Here is a 15,276-nt window from a genome sequence, read left to right on the forward strand (position 1 = left end):
ACATTGGTTTTTGAATTGATAGACTTATTAAAGCAGATTGAACTCCCTAGTTTGGGTGGCTCTCATGTCCTGAGTTGAAAGGCTGAATGCATTGAAAAGGCGGGCTCCTCCTGCCTCAGTGCCACGGGTGGGCTTCACACTTGAACCTTCACCCTTAACTCAGAGGTCAGCTCTTCTTAGGCTTCTGGCTTTTAGATCAGAACTTATAGCATTGGCAGTCCAGTGTCTCTGGCCTTTGGGCTTGTACTCTAACAACATGTTGGCTCTCTTGTGTCCCCAGTGTCCCCAGCTTACTTACTTAAGATCTTGAGACTTTATATAGAGAGAATTTATTTAATATAAAAACATGATTCTGAGTCCCAGCTACCAGGGGCTCTGCTGTCACAGCCAGGCTGGCTTCTGTGGCCTTCAGCAACTCAAGTGGCCTCTTAAGTGGCAGCTGCCAACTGCCAGGAAGTTAGAGGTTCTGATTCTGTCTTCCTCAGAAACCCTTCTGTTAGGCAGAAGTGACATTTTTAAGAACTCATGTGTGTCTCACTCATCAAAGTTCAAAAGGTTGTCACGGAGAGGAGGCTGCAGTCACCCGGGCTCCAGGAGCTGCTGGTGGAAGAGATAGATAACGTCCCTCCTCACCGGCATCGCGTGAGGCCACCGTGCGAAGCGTCAGCGTCAGGATTGCTTTCTCATTATTATAATAATCAGACATAAAATCGGTGTTTACGTTGAAGGTGTCATGTGAAGACTGCATGGCTCTGGGCTTCACAGGTGAAAACCTGGATCCAGGGGCCATTGGAATGTCATGCTGCAGAGAGGGTTTGAAATGAGTCTTCCACTGCTTCGGGACCCTGGGCTTGTTGAAATACGAATGTGTGTGTTTTTCTCACTGTGTTGGACAAGTGCATGTGTACTCAGGACAACTGCCCCGTCAATGAACAGCCTGTCACGGGTTTGCTAGGCTTGGTGGCTTCCTAAAGCACCCTCACTGCCTTTGTCACCTGGCAGGACTGGCAGGTAAGCCAGGTAGACTCTGCTCACTCACCAGCTGTGAATGCCAGCTGTGGGGCTGCCCAGCCCTGACCACCCAGCCACACTGGCCTCACCCTGAGGACCAGGTGAAGGGAGAGGCAGAAACTGTCCCCTAACATCGTCCCGCTCTCTGCTTCTGTGCCCATTAGACAGTACTGTTTCCTTGCCTTGGTCACAGAGCTCCCGGAAGGCCACTCCTAAGCTGCCCATTTGGTCATGGCCTTGGGGAGAGACAGGGTGTGGGACGGATTTCAGCAAATGGGTGCCTTGGTTTCCTGGCTGGCTTTCTGTCCCTGGAGTGGAGCACAGGGTCAGTGCTCAGCTCCATTTCTGAAAAGTCTCGGGGAGCTTTCAGCAAGCCAGCAGGAACCTGTATCCTGGGTGACCTCCCAGTCACATTGTGACTGCCCAAAGCCAGGGCCTGGGCATCCCCTCTGAATCCTTAAGTGCCTGGATCAGAAGGTGTTGGCTGAATGGGCTTGTGATCTTGACCATTCTTGGGTGGTTCAAGGAAGGGTGTTGGCTGGGCAGCGCAGATCAAGACAGTGACCGGGCTTCCCCTGGGCACTCCCTGGAGAGCTCCCGGATCCCATCAGCCAGGGGCTGCCGAGGTGCCCTATGCTCTCTGGGCACTGCTTACTTTCAGGAAGCATTGTACCCACAAGGATCTCTGGGCTCCTCCAGGTCCTGGGAGAGGATTGTACAGTTGAGTTAGATGACAGCCCAGTGAGCAGAGGGCTCAGGCTGTTCTGGGTGTGCAGAGATTCCTATTACAGGAAAGAAAGAAAAAAAAAAAAAAAACGAATGTGCTTGGGAATATCTGAGGTCAGCCTGAGCAGGAGATTGTGTGTTTGTTGTTACACACACACACACACACACGCGCACCTCAGTAAGCCCACACTCTCCAAAGGATCTCCCCAGCAGAGAACGTCCCTTCAGGAGGTATGCCTTGGCAGCTCTCCTTCTGTCCCCACTTTCTTCCACCAAGCTGACCCTCTCAGGGTCCCCTCCACCCTCACCTGGCTTTGGTGGTTCCGAGGCACATCCAGGCTCTGCATCCACCCCTGGGGCCCTCCAGGGCTGCCGAGTTGTCCTCCATGAAGTCCACTGTTGGAAAGCAAGCCCAGCACCCCTGGCCTGGAGTTAAGAAACCGCTTCAGAAGGGGCTGGGGGCTTCAGGTGGGCTGAAAATGTCACTGTGCCTCAGAGCGGCTGCACCTCTGCCTTTCCCCGTGAATCACCCACTCCTCGAAGTTAAGTCCGGCTGCTTCATCTGGAGCGAAGTGAAGGCCACATGAGGTGCAGAGGTAGCCCTGTTGGCTGTGGCCGGAGTGTCTGCAGAGGGAGGGCGGCTGCCTCTGGATGCCTGTTCCTGGTGCTCTAGATGATGAGAAGGGCTCGTTTAGGGGCAGATGAGATTCCAGCATGTGCGGTGTGGAGGGCGTACCCCTCCTCCCAGGCATGGGGTGCCATTTAGTTTCTCTCAGTGCTGGACGGGGACTTGGTAGAATTGATTTGGCAAAAAGGTTAATGTGTTGTTACTGCTGCCAGTTGGCCCATTGAATTGCTAGTGATTGAGGTAGGGGAAGCATTTAATTTGACACACTGAATGCAGGTCCACCAGAGGCTCATCTCTGTTTGCAGAACTGTGTGTGTGTGTGTGTGTGTGTGTGTACGCATGCATGCATGTGTTTGTTAGATACGTTGTGCTCTTATTCCCATCAGCCTCTCCTGTTGTCCAAGGGGTCATCAATACTATTCTTTGTCTGCTCACCAGCCCCCCTCTCCTGACCCCTACAGAAAACACAGAGTGTTTTTCCTGTTATTAGAAAACTGTATAAATACACTCTGTGTCTTATAGACCAGGGGACTCCTAAATAGGATGCACCCTTGATGATCCACCAGGGCAGCAGACAATAAACTACAGCTCATGGCCAAGTCCGTGCAACCATCTGTTTGTATAAATAAAGTTTTATTGAAACACTGGTCTTTGAGACCAGTGGCCTATCCTCTGTCCTCCCAGGGAGGAGCTGATGCTGTCTGCCATTTATTTCTATGTTCATTTGCTCAGTCCGTCACCTGCAAAGGTTTCATGGAGATTTACCCCACTCCATGACCTGTACTACACACAGGGTTCACCAAGTCATGGACATTCAGTAGCTACCCTCAAGAGGCATTATTAGAGGAAAAATTGGAAATGTAGAGACACCTTTAATGGAATCTGATGAATGTTGGGGAACCTGTCAGAGCACCATAGAGGAGCATTCAGCGGTTCTATGAAGGTATACTCAAACTGGACTTTGAGGGTTGAATGGGAGTTTTGGCAAAAGAAGAAAGGTGTTTAGAGAAGAGTATAGTAAGTAGAAGAAAAAGAATGTAGGAATCCTAGGCTTGAAACTACAGGCTGTATCTGGGAGCTTCGCATGATTTGTGGCTGCACAATCCTATTTCCTGTAGGAGAGGTGAAACAGGGCACGTTAGGAAGGACCTGAGCACGGCACTGCATTTCTACTACCTGAAAACAATATGAAGAATATCCATCACAAAGGAGATGGAAAGCCAAGCTGGCCCATTGGCCTGGAGCCCCCCACAGTGACTGGACACGAGTGCCAGCTAAGCACAGCGCAGGGCTCAAGTCCTGCTCAGAGGACCAGAAGCCCGTTTCCTGCCACACCACACCCTGTTCCTCTGCTGACCAGGTCACCGTGCTCTGGCTGTGTCCCTGTGTGCGTGTCCCCAGCATGGCAGGTATCTGGAGTGGGCCAGGGCTGCTGCCACTCACCACCAGCTGATGATGAGACAGGGTCCCCTGGGGCTGGAGAACCCCCTCAAGGAGGCAGAGCCAGTTAGAGCTGCATCTGACTCTGAACCCGAGTCTGTCTGTCAAAGCTGGAGTCCCCTCAGCCAGCCTCTTTCCTGGAGGAAGGTGGCATGGGGGCACTTGGCCAGTTGCCCTGGCTGCTGGGCTGATTGATCACAGGCGGATCTTTCAGCTCACGGCCAAGTTGGGCGTCTTCCCGTCATCTCCCCTTCTCTCTCCAGAGCCTGGTTTCCAAGGGTCCACGCTGCGGGTTCTTGGCTTTGGAAACGGTGGGCATAGTTTTTATACTTGTTGCTGTCCCCCACGGTCACAGCCATTGCCCTTCCCACTCACTACTGACCTGGGTGCTGGGCACAATGTGGAGGGGCCTCCTCTCACTGTCTCCTGGTGGGGGTCACTCCCTGGAGAGGGGTCTGTGGGACTCTTGTCCCCTTCTTTTCTTTGGCTCTGTTTGGGAATGTAACATTTTAAAGCTCTTCTTGGCTGGAGGATTTTTTATTGTAAACATAAAACGTTCATTGAAACATTAAACATTTTATAGCTGCTTTTCAGGACATAAATTTTCATGGACACCTACCCCCCTCACTGCCACACCCTCCTCATATATTTCTCCTCCTCTGCCTTTTCTCCCCCCCTCCCGCTGGCTTCAAATAGTTCCAAGACCAGAGTGGAGGGTAGGTAGGGGGCTAAATTACAGGTAAAATACAGCGGCTGGTGTAGCTCACGCAGCTTGGAAGGCTCGTTGTGTTTAGTGCGAGGAATGCTGGGAAAGCCAAGGCCCTCCCTGCTCCTTCCAGCCCCAACCTGAGCCACTGTGAGCTAAGCCCACACCTGTCCCAAGGACGGCCCCAAATGCCTCCACTCACTTCTCTACCTAACAACAATACGATAACACGGCCGTCATCGCATTCTGTTTGTGTGTCAGTGTTCTCAATAGCTCACAACAGCCCTATGAAATAGGTGTACTCTTAATTACTTTCTGGATTGTAAAGATGAAGGAGCAGAGACTTGGAGAAGCCTAGTTTGTGAATTATCTAGCTCTACAAGGTGGAATGGTATTCAAATCCTGCACCTCCCTACCTATTCTTTTTCTTTTCTACTGAGAACTTGCCACAATTTAAATAAATGCAACATTCCCAGGTTGTTTTGCAGTTTCAGTTATCCACAGTCACCTGTGATCTGAAAATATTTAATGGAAAATTCGAGAAATAACAATTCCTAAATTTTAAATTCCACACCATTCTTCTGCCCTGTCTTGCCCAGGATTGAAATCATCCCTTTGTGCAGTGTGTCCACCCTGTATGTACTAACCTCCCATTAATCATTTAGTAGCCATCTCAGTTATCAGGCCCACTGTTGGTTATGCAAGGCTTATTTTATTCAATAATGGTCCCAAAGAACCAAAGTACTGAAGCAGACCATCCAGATACGCCAAAGGGAACCTGTAAAGCACTTCCTTTTGAATCACAAAGGCTCTGTTACTTTTCCTGGTTTCAAGCATCTACTCCTTTCTTAGAATGAATCCCCACAGATAAAGGGGAACTACTGTGGACATTTATTTCCCATTCTGTGCCTGTCTGTCTTCCTCAGTGTAATCCCATGAACTTGCCTCAACCACGGGTAGGTGCTGAGGATATGCCTGGCAGGGCTTCCATTGCTAAGCATACCTGAGCACAGTAAGTAGCTCTGTCTTCAGTCAGCTCCTAGATCAAGGACAAATTGAACCTTTCTCTCTGCCTCAGTTTCTCCACCTGTCAAGGGAGAGTCCTGTTCTTGTTCTCTTGGGTCTCTCTGAGACTGAACATCCCATGGTTCTCAGACACCCACATCTGAAATAGCAGTTCTTTGTGGCATCTCTGCACAGAGCCCCCCAAGCAGCTCCAAGTCCACCTGTACTGCAGAGTGTTGAGGTTTGCCAGGCCCTTGGGCTCCGCAGACCCTGGAGTGCCCTGCCTGTCATACAGTGCATTTCTCATAGACCAGCTTGACCTGGACCTCACTCATCCATTTTTGCACCTAGTATTTATCCAGTGTACCCTGTGCATGTGATAATCTCCTGGGGTACAGAGTATGAGCAGGTACAGACCCTTGGCAGAGAAGCCATCAATACATACTCAATGAATGAGTGAACCTTGTCTGCACCCTTACAAAAGCTCATGACTGATACCTTGAAAATGGCCCAAAAGTCTATGTCCAAATCATTACTGTTGCCAGGTGATAGAAGTAGGTAACTTTTTCTAGGTAGACCCTCAGTCATTTCCATATGCGGCCTTTCCTGTGCATTGCTCCTTGCCAGGCCCTGGGGATACGTAGTTAGATAAAATAGAAGCTTTGCCTCATCCCTGCTGGCTGTTAAGTCCACCTCCCGGCTGCTTGCCACCAGTTTCCTCAGGGTCTTGCCCGTTTCTGCAACAGGCCTACTTTTCCACTGGAAAGGCCCTGGGTCTTATTACAGCGCGGCCGCCATCAACATGCCCCGACTGGTTAGCAGATGGCAGCTGCCTGAAGTCACTGAGTGCAGATAGGAATCAACAGGGGAGATTAGGTAAAGTGCTTATTGGAGGTGCTGTCAGGGCCCGTGGCAGAAGGGTTCCCTCCGGCTCACAGCTTGCCCTCTGCTGTTATATTTCATGCACATTCGCATTATGCTCCTTGGTGATATTACATCTGCATGCACCTTGCCCTCTGACACGACAAACACAGACGCTGCCCAAATGCTTGTAAAGCAATCTGTCTAAGGAGGAAGAGGCAGCTCTGGGAGGAGAATTGATTTGCAAAACATCCTGACATACGGTCTCTTATTTCTCCTCGCAATCAAATAATTTATCTTTATACTCCTTGGGCCACAGTGAAATTGGAACCTGGCGAAACCAGAGACTACAGGGTTTATTTGTAGCAGTGGGAGCAGAGTAGTTAGCCAAGTGCATTCTAAAATTATCAATTGCTGATCACATGGCCCCGTGTGCAATGGTCCTCGCAGGGCCCCGTGGATCAAGGCATTGGTGGGCGAGGGCTGCCGCACGGATGTGCACAATGAAAACCAGTTCTCCCATTTAGCCAGTGCCACGGAGGCTGTGCCCATTTTATAGGTGAGGAAACAGAGTCCCAGAGAAGTTCAACCCCCTCCCATGTAGCAGAAAAGTGGGAAATGGACTTAGATGAGAGTTACAATCGAAAATATTTAAATGTTTAAACATTCCACACAGATTTTGCATCAAATAATTTAATGAGGAGAAAGAGAGAGAGGGAGTGAGCCAGTGCCAAAATATTCAAGCTCAGGTTTTGGATTCTGGTGGTAGAGTAATAAATCACCATGACGCCTTTAACATTTATGTTTTTTTTTTTTTTTTCCTCTTAACGTTAGGAGTATATAAAATAGTTAGGAATTTATTTTAGTGGAGAAAGAATGAAAGTGAAGGATGTGCATTTGGTTAGTTATGGAGCCTGGGCGAGGTGAGAGGAAGTGTTTTCTGGTCTCGTTGAGAAATAGCTAGAGGAAAAATTACAGATCTTAAAATAGGTGTCATAAGTTACACGGCTGTGAAAGCTGGCCCAATAGGTGGCCTCCATTAAAGGCGCAGTGGATGCGAATCTTGAGTTACCTGGAACACAACTGTACTTCCTATATTTATCCGGGCTTTTTATAAACTGTTGCCCTTAACACCTCAGGCTGACACCCACATCCTGGGTGGTTATTTAATACCCAATTTGACTTTCTTCACTTTGAGGGTCCCTGAAACAGACAGAAAGCAGCCGTGACAATTCAGTCTTCCACTGTTGACAGGCCAAACGCTGTTCGGCAGAGTGACTGGGATCTGCCCCTCTGGCCTCCTTGTCTGTCTTCTCCTTTGGCCTCAGCAGTGAACAGACCATGATGAGCCACCCCCGAGAGAAAACAGGACAGCACATGGGGAGCATTTCCAAAGTCCTCTGGGCATCCTAAAAACAAAGAGGAAAAGAGAGCAGAGTCAGCTGCAGCCATAGGAGGGGAGGTCTCACTGGGGAGGAAGAGGGCCTCGCCCTGGCCAGGCCAGTGGAGGGCCTCCTGCCTCCTGCCAAGCCCCATTCCCCCGCAGCACTGAAGTGCCAGGCACGTAGTACCTGTCCTGTCAGTGTCCTTAGGATCTGAGAGGGGACTGTCACCAGGACTCCTAGGTGGGCAATGAGAAAAGAAAATCCCTAGTCGGATCCAGAGGTCCCACTTCTGGCAGAGAAATCCAAGAAAGAGCACCCCTCCTTCCAAAGTGAAGTCCAGGGGCTCAAGAGAAAATGGCACTGTGCACATGAAAGGCAAGCGTATTTATTTTAGTTTTCAAACAATGTGTAGAGTTTCATTAGAATAAAAAAGGAGATGGATAGACCAGCAACCTAGATGATTTCATGCCATCTAGCATTAAATTTGGTTGGGTTTCCTGGGAGCCAAAAGCAGAGGTCTCATTAACCATTAATTTAAAACAAAACAAAAACCAGACACTTACTGATACACCTTTGTTGTGGAGCTTAATTCTAAGAACTTATGGCATGTGGGTGTGTGGATGTGTCTGTACACCGCTGCTCAAGCAAGCCACAAATAAAAAGACAAGCTGGTTCGATGTCACTGAATAGAACTTACTAAACGTATCAGAGTACCCTTCTGTCAATCAAGCAGCCTTCTACTTAACTAGATGTAAACATTAGAGTGTGAGAGTGAACTATGAATTAAGGGCACAGTTTCTGAAGAGTTACAAAAATATGTAACCCCAGTTCACGCCAACAGTCTGATTTGTCATGATAAAAAAAAAAAAAAATCCTGTGTTTTAGAGTAAGACAAACCAAGAAGAATAACTCTGTGGTGACTCACCTCGTGCCTCTATGTGGAAGTGAGCTATCCCAGGGCCTCTGCAGAGGGCCTGCATTTTTCTTTAAAAATGTAGAGAGGAAGAGGAGAAAAGAGAGCACAGAATCCACTCAAGGAAATGAACAAGAGTCCTTACCCAGATGACTTAAAACAAATAAAGAACAAGTCTTTTATCAACCCATAAAAGAACTCTCTACAGCTTTCATATAGTATCTAACATTGAGGGATTTGCTTGGACACATAAATCAAAATATACCTTTGAACAGCTAAGATTTGAAATCTTGGTGTATTTTCCCATAAGCATTGGGAATATTGGGTTAAAACAAGAGTGTTCTTTCTAATATATTTTAGCTAATAGACTCAGAGGTTTTTTAAACCCACGCCACAGTCTCAATAATACCTGTAGGGTTAACATGTTTGTCATCTGTTTTCCCACGATAGTCACCAGCTTGGTTAATATTTATGGAGAACTGACCATGTGCCAAGGGCTTTACATGCACCATCTTGTTTAATCTTCAGGACAACTTTATCAGTGGTGTCCAGTGAATTCAACCAGATGCAGTGGCCTGGAGAGCCAGCCTGGCTAGCCATCCTAGCATTCCAGGAGTCAGTCTCCTGTCCCAGTCTTCCTGGTCCCCGCTTGGCTGGGGGCCACCTGGTGGTGACTGCACCCTCCAGCCTAAACATCAATGGGGATAATTCTGGGTCCTTTGTCAGAGTGGTCCTTGTCTCTCTTGGCAGGTGGTACTACAGTGTTTTTCTACATTATAGCCTCCTCCTCCTCCTCCTCCTCATTGCTGACACTTCTTACCATGTGGTTTTTGTTACTGTAGCTCTGTCGTATAATTTAAGGTCTAGGATTGTGATGCTTCCTGCTTTCCTTTTCTTGCTAAGGATAGCTTTGGCTATTCTGGGCCTCTTATTTTTACAGATGAATTTCCTGAGTGCTTTTTTCTATTTCTATGAAGAACAACATTGGAATTTTGATGGGAATTGCTTTGGTTAATATGGACATTTTGACAATATTAATTCTGCCTATCCAAGAGCATGGGGGATCTTTCCATCTTCTAAGGTCTTCCTCAATTTTTTTCGTTCGTGTCCTATAGTTTTCACTGTAGAGGTCTTTCACCTTTTTTGTTAGAGGATTGGAAGAACTCTTCCAAGATGACATGGCTCATAAATAGTAGAGATGGAGCAAATCTGTCTAATGCAATCCAAGTCATCCATTTCAGGGGGGGGGGGAGAGAAAGAGAGAATATGTCCAAAATGGTGATTATTAATTAGTCATTATTATGAACCCTTATAATCACTCAGCATTGCTAAATACTATTACATTGTGATTAAAAACAGATTTGGCTGGACATTTCTCTTCCTTGCAGCCCTGGAGAAGCCATCCTTTCTATGCTAGGTCATTGGGGATGGCTCTGGCAGCCCCACTTCCTGCCCTGCCATTCCGATTCCCCTTGTCCGAAAAGTCAGCTGATGGGTGTTCAGTGAATTTCCAGGAGTCGGGCACCGAGTCTGACAGCCCGAGGCCAGTGTGCCAGCTAGTCAGTGCCACATCACGGTTATTGATGAGCAGGTGACCATCCCAATGAGAACTGAGTGATCAGTGTTTCAAAGGAACTGGCAAGGCCTTCCAACGCCAATGTTCTCTTACCTCTTAACAATTCCTTTCTCTTTCCTTTCTGAATTCCATTCTTAAACTTTTCCTTCTCTCCAAACAAATGGTATTTATTAAAGAAAAAAATTATTTTCTCATTTACCAACCAGAGTTGCATCCTTTGGATGTTTAATTACATCCCAAAGCATGGAAATTGGGCAATTTAATTAGCAACCATAGCCTCAAACACAAACAACTGCAGGGTTTTTGTTTAGTTTTTTCAAGAAGTCGGGGGGGGGGAGGGGATCTTCCTGAGCAGCACCAGGTCTCCAGTGTCCTTTAGTGTCAGTGGTCTGGGGTCACAGGGCCATTTTGCACAGGCAGGAGGGCAGTATGCACAAAGAGCTCACCACAAGAGCTTTATAATACATAGGTGAGAAGGAGGCCTCCCTCCCCTTGAGGCACCTGATCCCAGGAGTGTGGCAGAGTGTGGCAGACATTTCCAGAAGAAGATAACACATGCATTGGGTGGCCTACAACCCCAGGCCTGGGCAGCTCAGGCCTTGCCATTCCTTGGGCCATGTCCTTCTGTACTGGGATGAAGGGGCCTTGTAATGAACAGGGACATTTTGCATCCAGTGCTTGCAAGGGTGTCCTACTGGTGTCATAATGTCAAAAGCTTGTTTGTTGAATAGCCTTTCTCTGAGACCCTCAAGTGCCCTACATTCCACTGGGATTCCTGGGTGATTTGTCACCCAAGAAATATGAGCTGTTTTGGTAGGGGAGGAGGAGCCTCCCAGGATGTGACCAGAGTGTATTCAGAATGATGCCTGCAGGCTGCTAAATACATTGAATGTTGTCCTGAAGCAGGGCATGGGGGTAATTGCCAAAACACCCCTGCATCAGCCACATACAAATCCTGCCACATCTCCTAAAAACAGAATCTACCCACTGACGAACAGCCTGGGGTCCTCATTACCACCCAAGTCTTATCCTCCTACATGCACTAGTAGTATTAGGATTATCACAGTTTGAGGGAGTTGTTCTTAGGACTAAGGAATGAGAGAAGCACATATCTAGAGGGATGGCTTTCTGGCATATTCTCAGTCTGGACAAAATGGTAGGTTTTTTTTTTAGCAGGGCACCGTGACACACACCTGTAATCTCAGCTACTCGAGTAGCTGATGCAGGAGGATCACAAGTTTGAGGCCAGCCTGGGCAGTTTAGTGAGACCCTGTCTCAAAATAAAAAGGGCTGGGGGTGCAGCTCGCTGTTAAAGCACCCCTGGCTTCAGTCCTTATTATGACAAGGAAAATGTGGTAGCATTTTTAAAAATTTGTATTTATCAGGGACTTGTTTATTGGCACAGATTGTACAATTATGGAGTACAGCGTAATAATTCAATATGAGTATACAGTGTCATGATCAAGTCAGGGTAATGAGCACTTCCAGCTCCTTAAACATTTATCATTTGTTTGTGTTGGGGATTTTTGAACTCTCCTATTTCTTATAAAATATATAATAAATTGTCGTGCCCTCTAGTTACCCTACTGTGCCGTAGAGCACTGGGACTTGTTCCACCCATGTCACCACATTCTGGTGCCCATTATCCAACCTCCCTGTGTCCTCCCTGCCCTTCCTAGCTGCCAGTGACCACCATTCTAACAGTAGCATTTACAATGTGCAGCAAAGGCCTCACTCATCAGCTCCTGGGCATGAGAAGTCTCAGAACTCACCTCTCCTTCAGCTTTTGATGGAAAAAGGAAAGGATGGTGGAAAGAGGGAGGAGGAAGTACATAGAACAGGAGCACAGTTCTTGGAAAACTTGACCTTATAGTCCCATCCACCTGGGACAAATAGGGTTCTTGGACGGGTGCATTTTTTCTCTTTCCAACTGGTCCCATTGCTCAAAGCGGTAAAGTGCATGTCGTGTTTGCCGACATTTTTGTTCACTTTAAAATTGGGCTTATTTAATGTGGATTTAGAATAAAAAAAAAAAAATCAATAGAATGAGCAGCTTCAGGAGCCAGAGCGAAGGCAGTTGAGAAAGGACAGAATAGGACAGAATTCTAGGGGACTCTCAAACATAATTCAGGAAGCTCTGAAGTTTACTTAGTCTGGGATTCTAAAAAAAGATTAGTTAGGCAATAGTTTACCTTAGACCATTAGAAGATGGACTTTAGCCAAAACAGGCTGCCAAACTCAAGAGAAAAGTAGGGGGAAGAAATTATTTTTAGTCTCTGAGAAAGCTTCAGCCGTATTCCTATGCACATTTCATTAGTTATTGGCACTTGGTGCTGATTGGGTGAAATTCTCTATTTCTAGCACCCCTCATTTCACTCATTCTTTCTCAAAATCATACTTAACCAACTACTGTACCTAGCACTAAGATGGCGGGCAAGGGGTCCAGTACCAGCTGAGGAATGTGGCCCTGTGATTCTCAGTTCTTAGCAGCCTTATCTTAAGGTCATCTTCTCTGATGACCTTAAGGTCATCTTCTCTGATGACCTTAAGGTCATCTTCGCTGAAGACAGCTGGCCTGCACAAACAAGATGTGTCACAGAAACTAGAGTGTGTGGCTCCTGAGGCTGGGCCACCAAAGACATCGAGTTCTCTTTCCTGTCTCTTGGATCACTCGTTCTGGGGAAATCTGGGTGTCGTATTCTGGGAGGACACTCAAGGAGGAGAAGAGCTGGGTAGAGAGCGTCTGAGGCCTCCTGCTGGGAGGGCACCATCTTGGAAGCTGATCCCAGGGCACATTAAGACCGAGATGACCGACGCCGGTGTTGGTTTCAATCTTGACACAGGAACTACTTTGGAGACCCTGAGCCAGAAGCACTGAGCTAAGGTGCACCCAGATTTTTGACCCATAGAAATCTGGGTGACATAATAATTTTCTTAATTGTTTCAGTTCCCTTGATGTAAGGATTTTTTTGTTGTTGTTGTTGCACCAATACAAAATAAATACAGTGGGGGAAACTATTCTCTAGCTGATCATTTGCAGAGTCCAAACTGCTACTGTTTAGCCAGCACTACATGAAGTGAGTTGCTGCAGTCTCCCATCCAGAGTGAGGTGTGCTCTGCAAATGTGGCCTTTTCTCAGACACCGTCCATGACCCCTGGACCTGTTCTCTCCTCGGTTTGTGGTACGACGTGTTAGTGTGGCAGGGACCATGGCTGCAGGAGCCAGTTGAGAAAGCAAAATTTTCAAGTCGTTGGGGTTTAACTGTTTAACAAATAGTTGGGTTAATCCTGTGAAGGTGTCCTATTGTAAATATTTAACTTTGTTTTAGTTTAAGTCTTTCTAAAATGGGCTGCATGCTTTCTTGCCCTCACGACGCAGCCTTGACGAGTCTGGAGGTCCCTTACTGTGAGGTCTGCAGGGTGCTGTGAAGACAGAGGGCCATCGGCTCAGGACAGCGCGTCCTGCAGATACCAGTGTGGGTAGGTCCCTGAGGCTGCCCTGGAAGCCCTTCAGGTGGTGACGTGTCTGGTGCAAGCCTCTTCCACTAAGGAGCCACAGATAAGCTCGTGACAGCAGAGCCCTGTGCTGGAGCCGCCGTCCAGTTCAGGCTGCTGTTAGAGCAGCGCCATGCTCTGGGCGACTGAAAGAGCAGACCTTTCTGTCACGAGGTTCTGGAAGCTGGAGACCTAGGATCAGGGTGCCACCATGGTCATGTTTTTGTGAAGGGCCCTCGTCCTGGTCCTGGATGGCTGCATCTCACTGCAGAGGGAGAGGTGAGCCCTTCCTCCTCTTCTCATAATGGCACTGTCCCCTGCACGAGGACTCTCATACCCCACCCTGTCACCTCCCAGAGCTCCAGCTCCTAATGCCATCACCAAGAGGATCAGGATTTTGACATAGGAATTGGGGGGGGGGGTGACCACAGACATTCTGTCCACGTGCTGACCGTCCATTAAATTCCCAAACCTCTGTCAGCCCCCTTCCACCCTCACTATGTACCCGTCGTATTTAATTAATATTTCAAATGTTGAAGATTTCATTACATTGCAGATTTTCTTTAAATCAGTTCATAGATTTATTAACTTTGGTTTAAAAGGAAGCTTTCTATCTCCATCATAAAGGGAAGATCAATGTGTTTTGCCAAAGCAGATAAGGATCCAACTACATGCTGTGGGAAGAGGACGGTGATATTAATCCCAGGTAGTTGTTACAGCTGGGGTTCACTCTGAGCCCAAGGCTCGTCCTCTCTCCATGGAGATGGGAAATCAGCACCTTTCACAGGGGTTTTGAGGATAAATGGAAAACAAAACAGGATTCTTTCCAACCAGAAGGACCAAAGAAGCCAAAAGGAATAACCGTCTTCCCCAGATCATGTATCGCGGGTCACAAGTGCCTCCAAAACCCTCTGGAGTACATGGCCCGTCCCTGGCCTCGGATCAGAAGCTGGCTTCCTGGAAGTATATCTCTTGACTTGTTGACACCATCCCAAGCGCCAGCCCTGCAGATCTGCGCGACACAGCCCGTCGACCACCATGCTTTCTTCCTATCTTGTCCTTCTCTGTTCTGCAGCATGGAGGCTAAGAGCTCTGGCCTTGCCCAGGTGGTGTGTCTCCTCACTGTGTGATTCTCAGTAAGACAAGTGACCGCTCTGAGCCTGCAGGTAAATGGAGATGACATATATCCTGATGGGGTTGTTGAAGGGTCAAGCGTGATGACTTGTATATGGTGACACTGGCCTTCACTGTGAAGACGACGTATCCAGTAGCCATCTTATATCCCAAAATATTCAAAGATTTTGCATTCAACTTGCTGAAAACAATCATCTTCTCAGGCCTACATTTTATTATTTCTTTTTAAAGGAAGAAAAAACCCTTTGTAGGAACTGACCATCCTATTTATGTGGGCCCAGGCACTCCCGCGCTTGATGTAAGGTGGCCCGGGTTGTGTGTGGTTGCTGTCGGAGGGTTCCTGGCTTAGCCAAGCACTTTCTCATTGACACCATGCTGGGGCGAGTGGGGATTAAG

At 47.7% G+C, this 15,276-nt stretch overlaps 2 protein-coding genes across 4 annotated transcripts in view; one reads left to right on the forward strand and one right to left on the reverse strand.

Moving 5' to 3' along the window:
- Wwox (WW domain containing oxidoreductase) overlaps nucleotides 1-15,276 on the forward strand; it is a 563,473-nt gene that overhangs the window by 497,015 nt on the left and 51,182 nt on the right. The gene's annotated exons all lie outside the window — the stretch shown is intronic.
- Nucleotides 6,985-15,276, reverse strand: part of LOC124086722 (uncharacterized) — a 51,524-nt gene continuing 43,232 nt past the window's right edge. For all 3 annotated transcript variants that reach the window (XR_009225917.1, XR_006849896.2, XM_058575971.1), the window contains one exon: nucleotides 6,985-7,786. Coding sequence is in view for 1 of the 3 variants with exons in the window: in XM_058575971.1 (XP_058431954.1) it covers nucleotides 7,611-7,786 (176 nt within the window). In the remaining 2 variants the exon portion in view is untranslated. The remainder of the gene's footprint in view (nucleotides 7,787-15,276) is intronic.

This window comes from Marmota monax, unplaced genomic scaffold, assembly GCF_021218885.2.
Source record: "Marmota monax isolate L192 unplaced genomic scaffold, Marmota_monax_Labrador192_F-V1.1 WCK01_AAM20220418_F8-fsc00024, whole genome shotgun sequence".
Classification (NCBI taxonomy): domain Eukaryota; kingdom Metazoa; phylum Chordata; class Mammalia; order Rodentia; family Sciuridae; genus Marmota; species Marmota monax.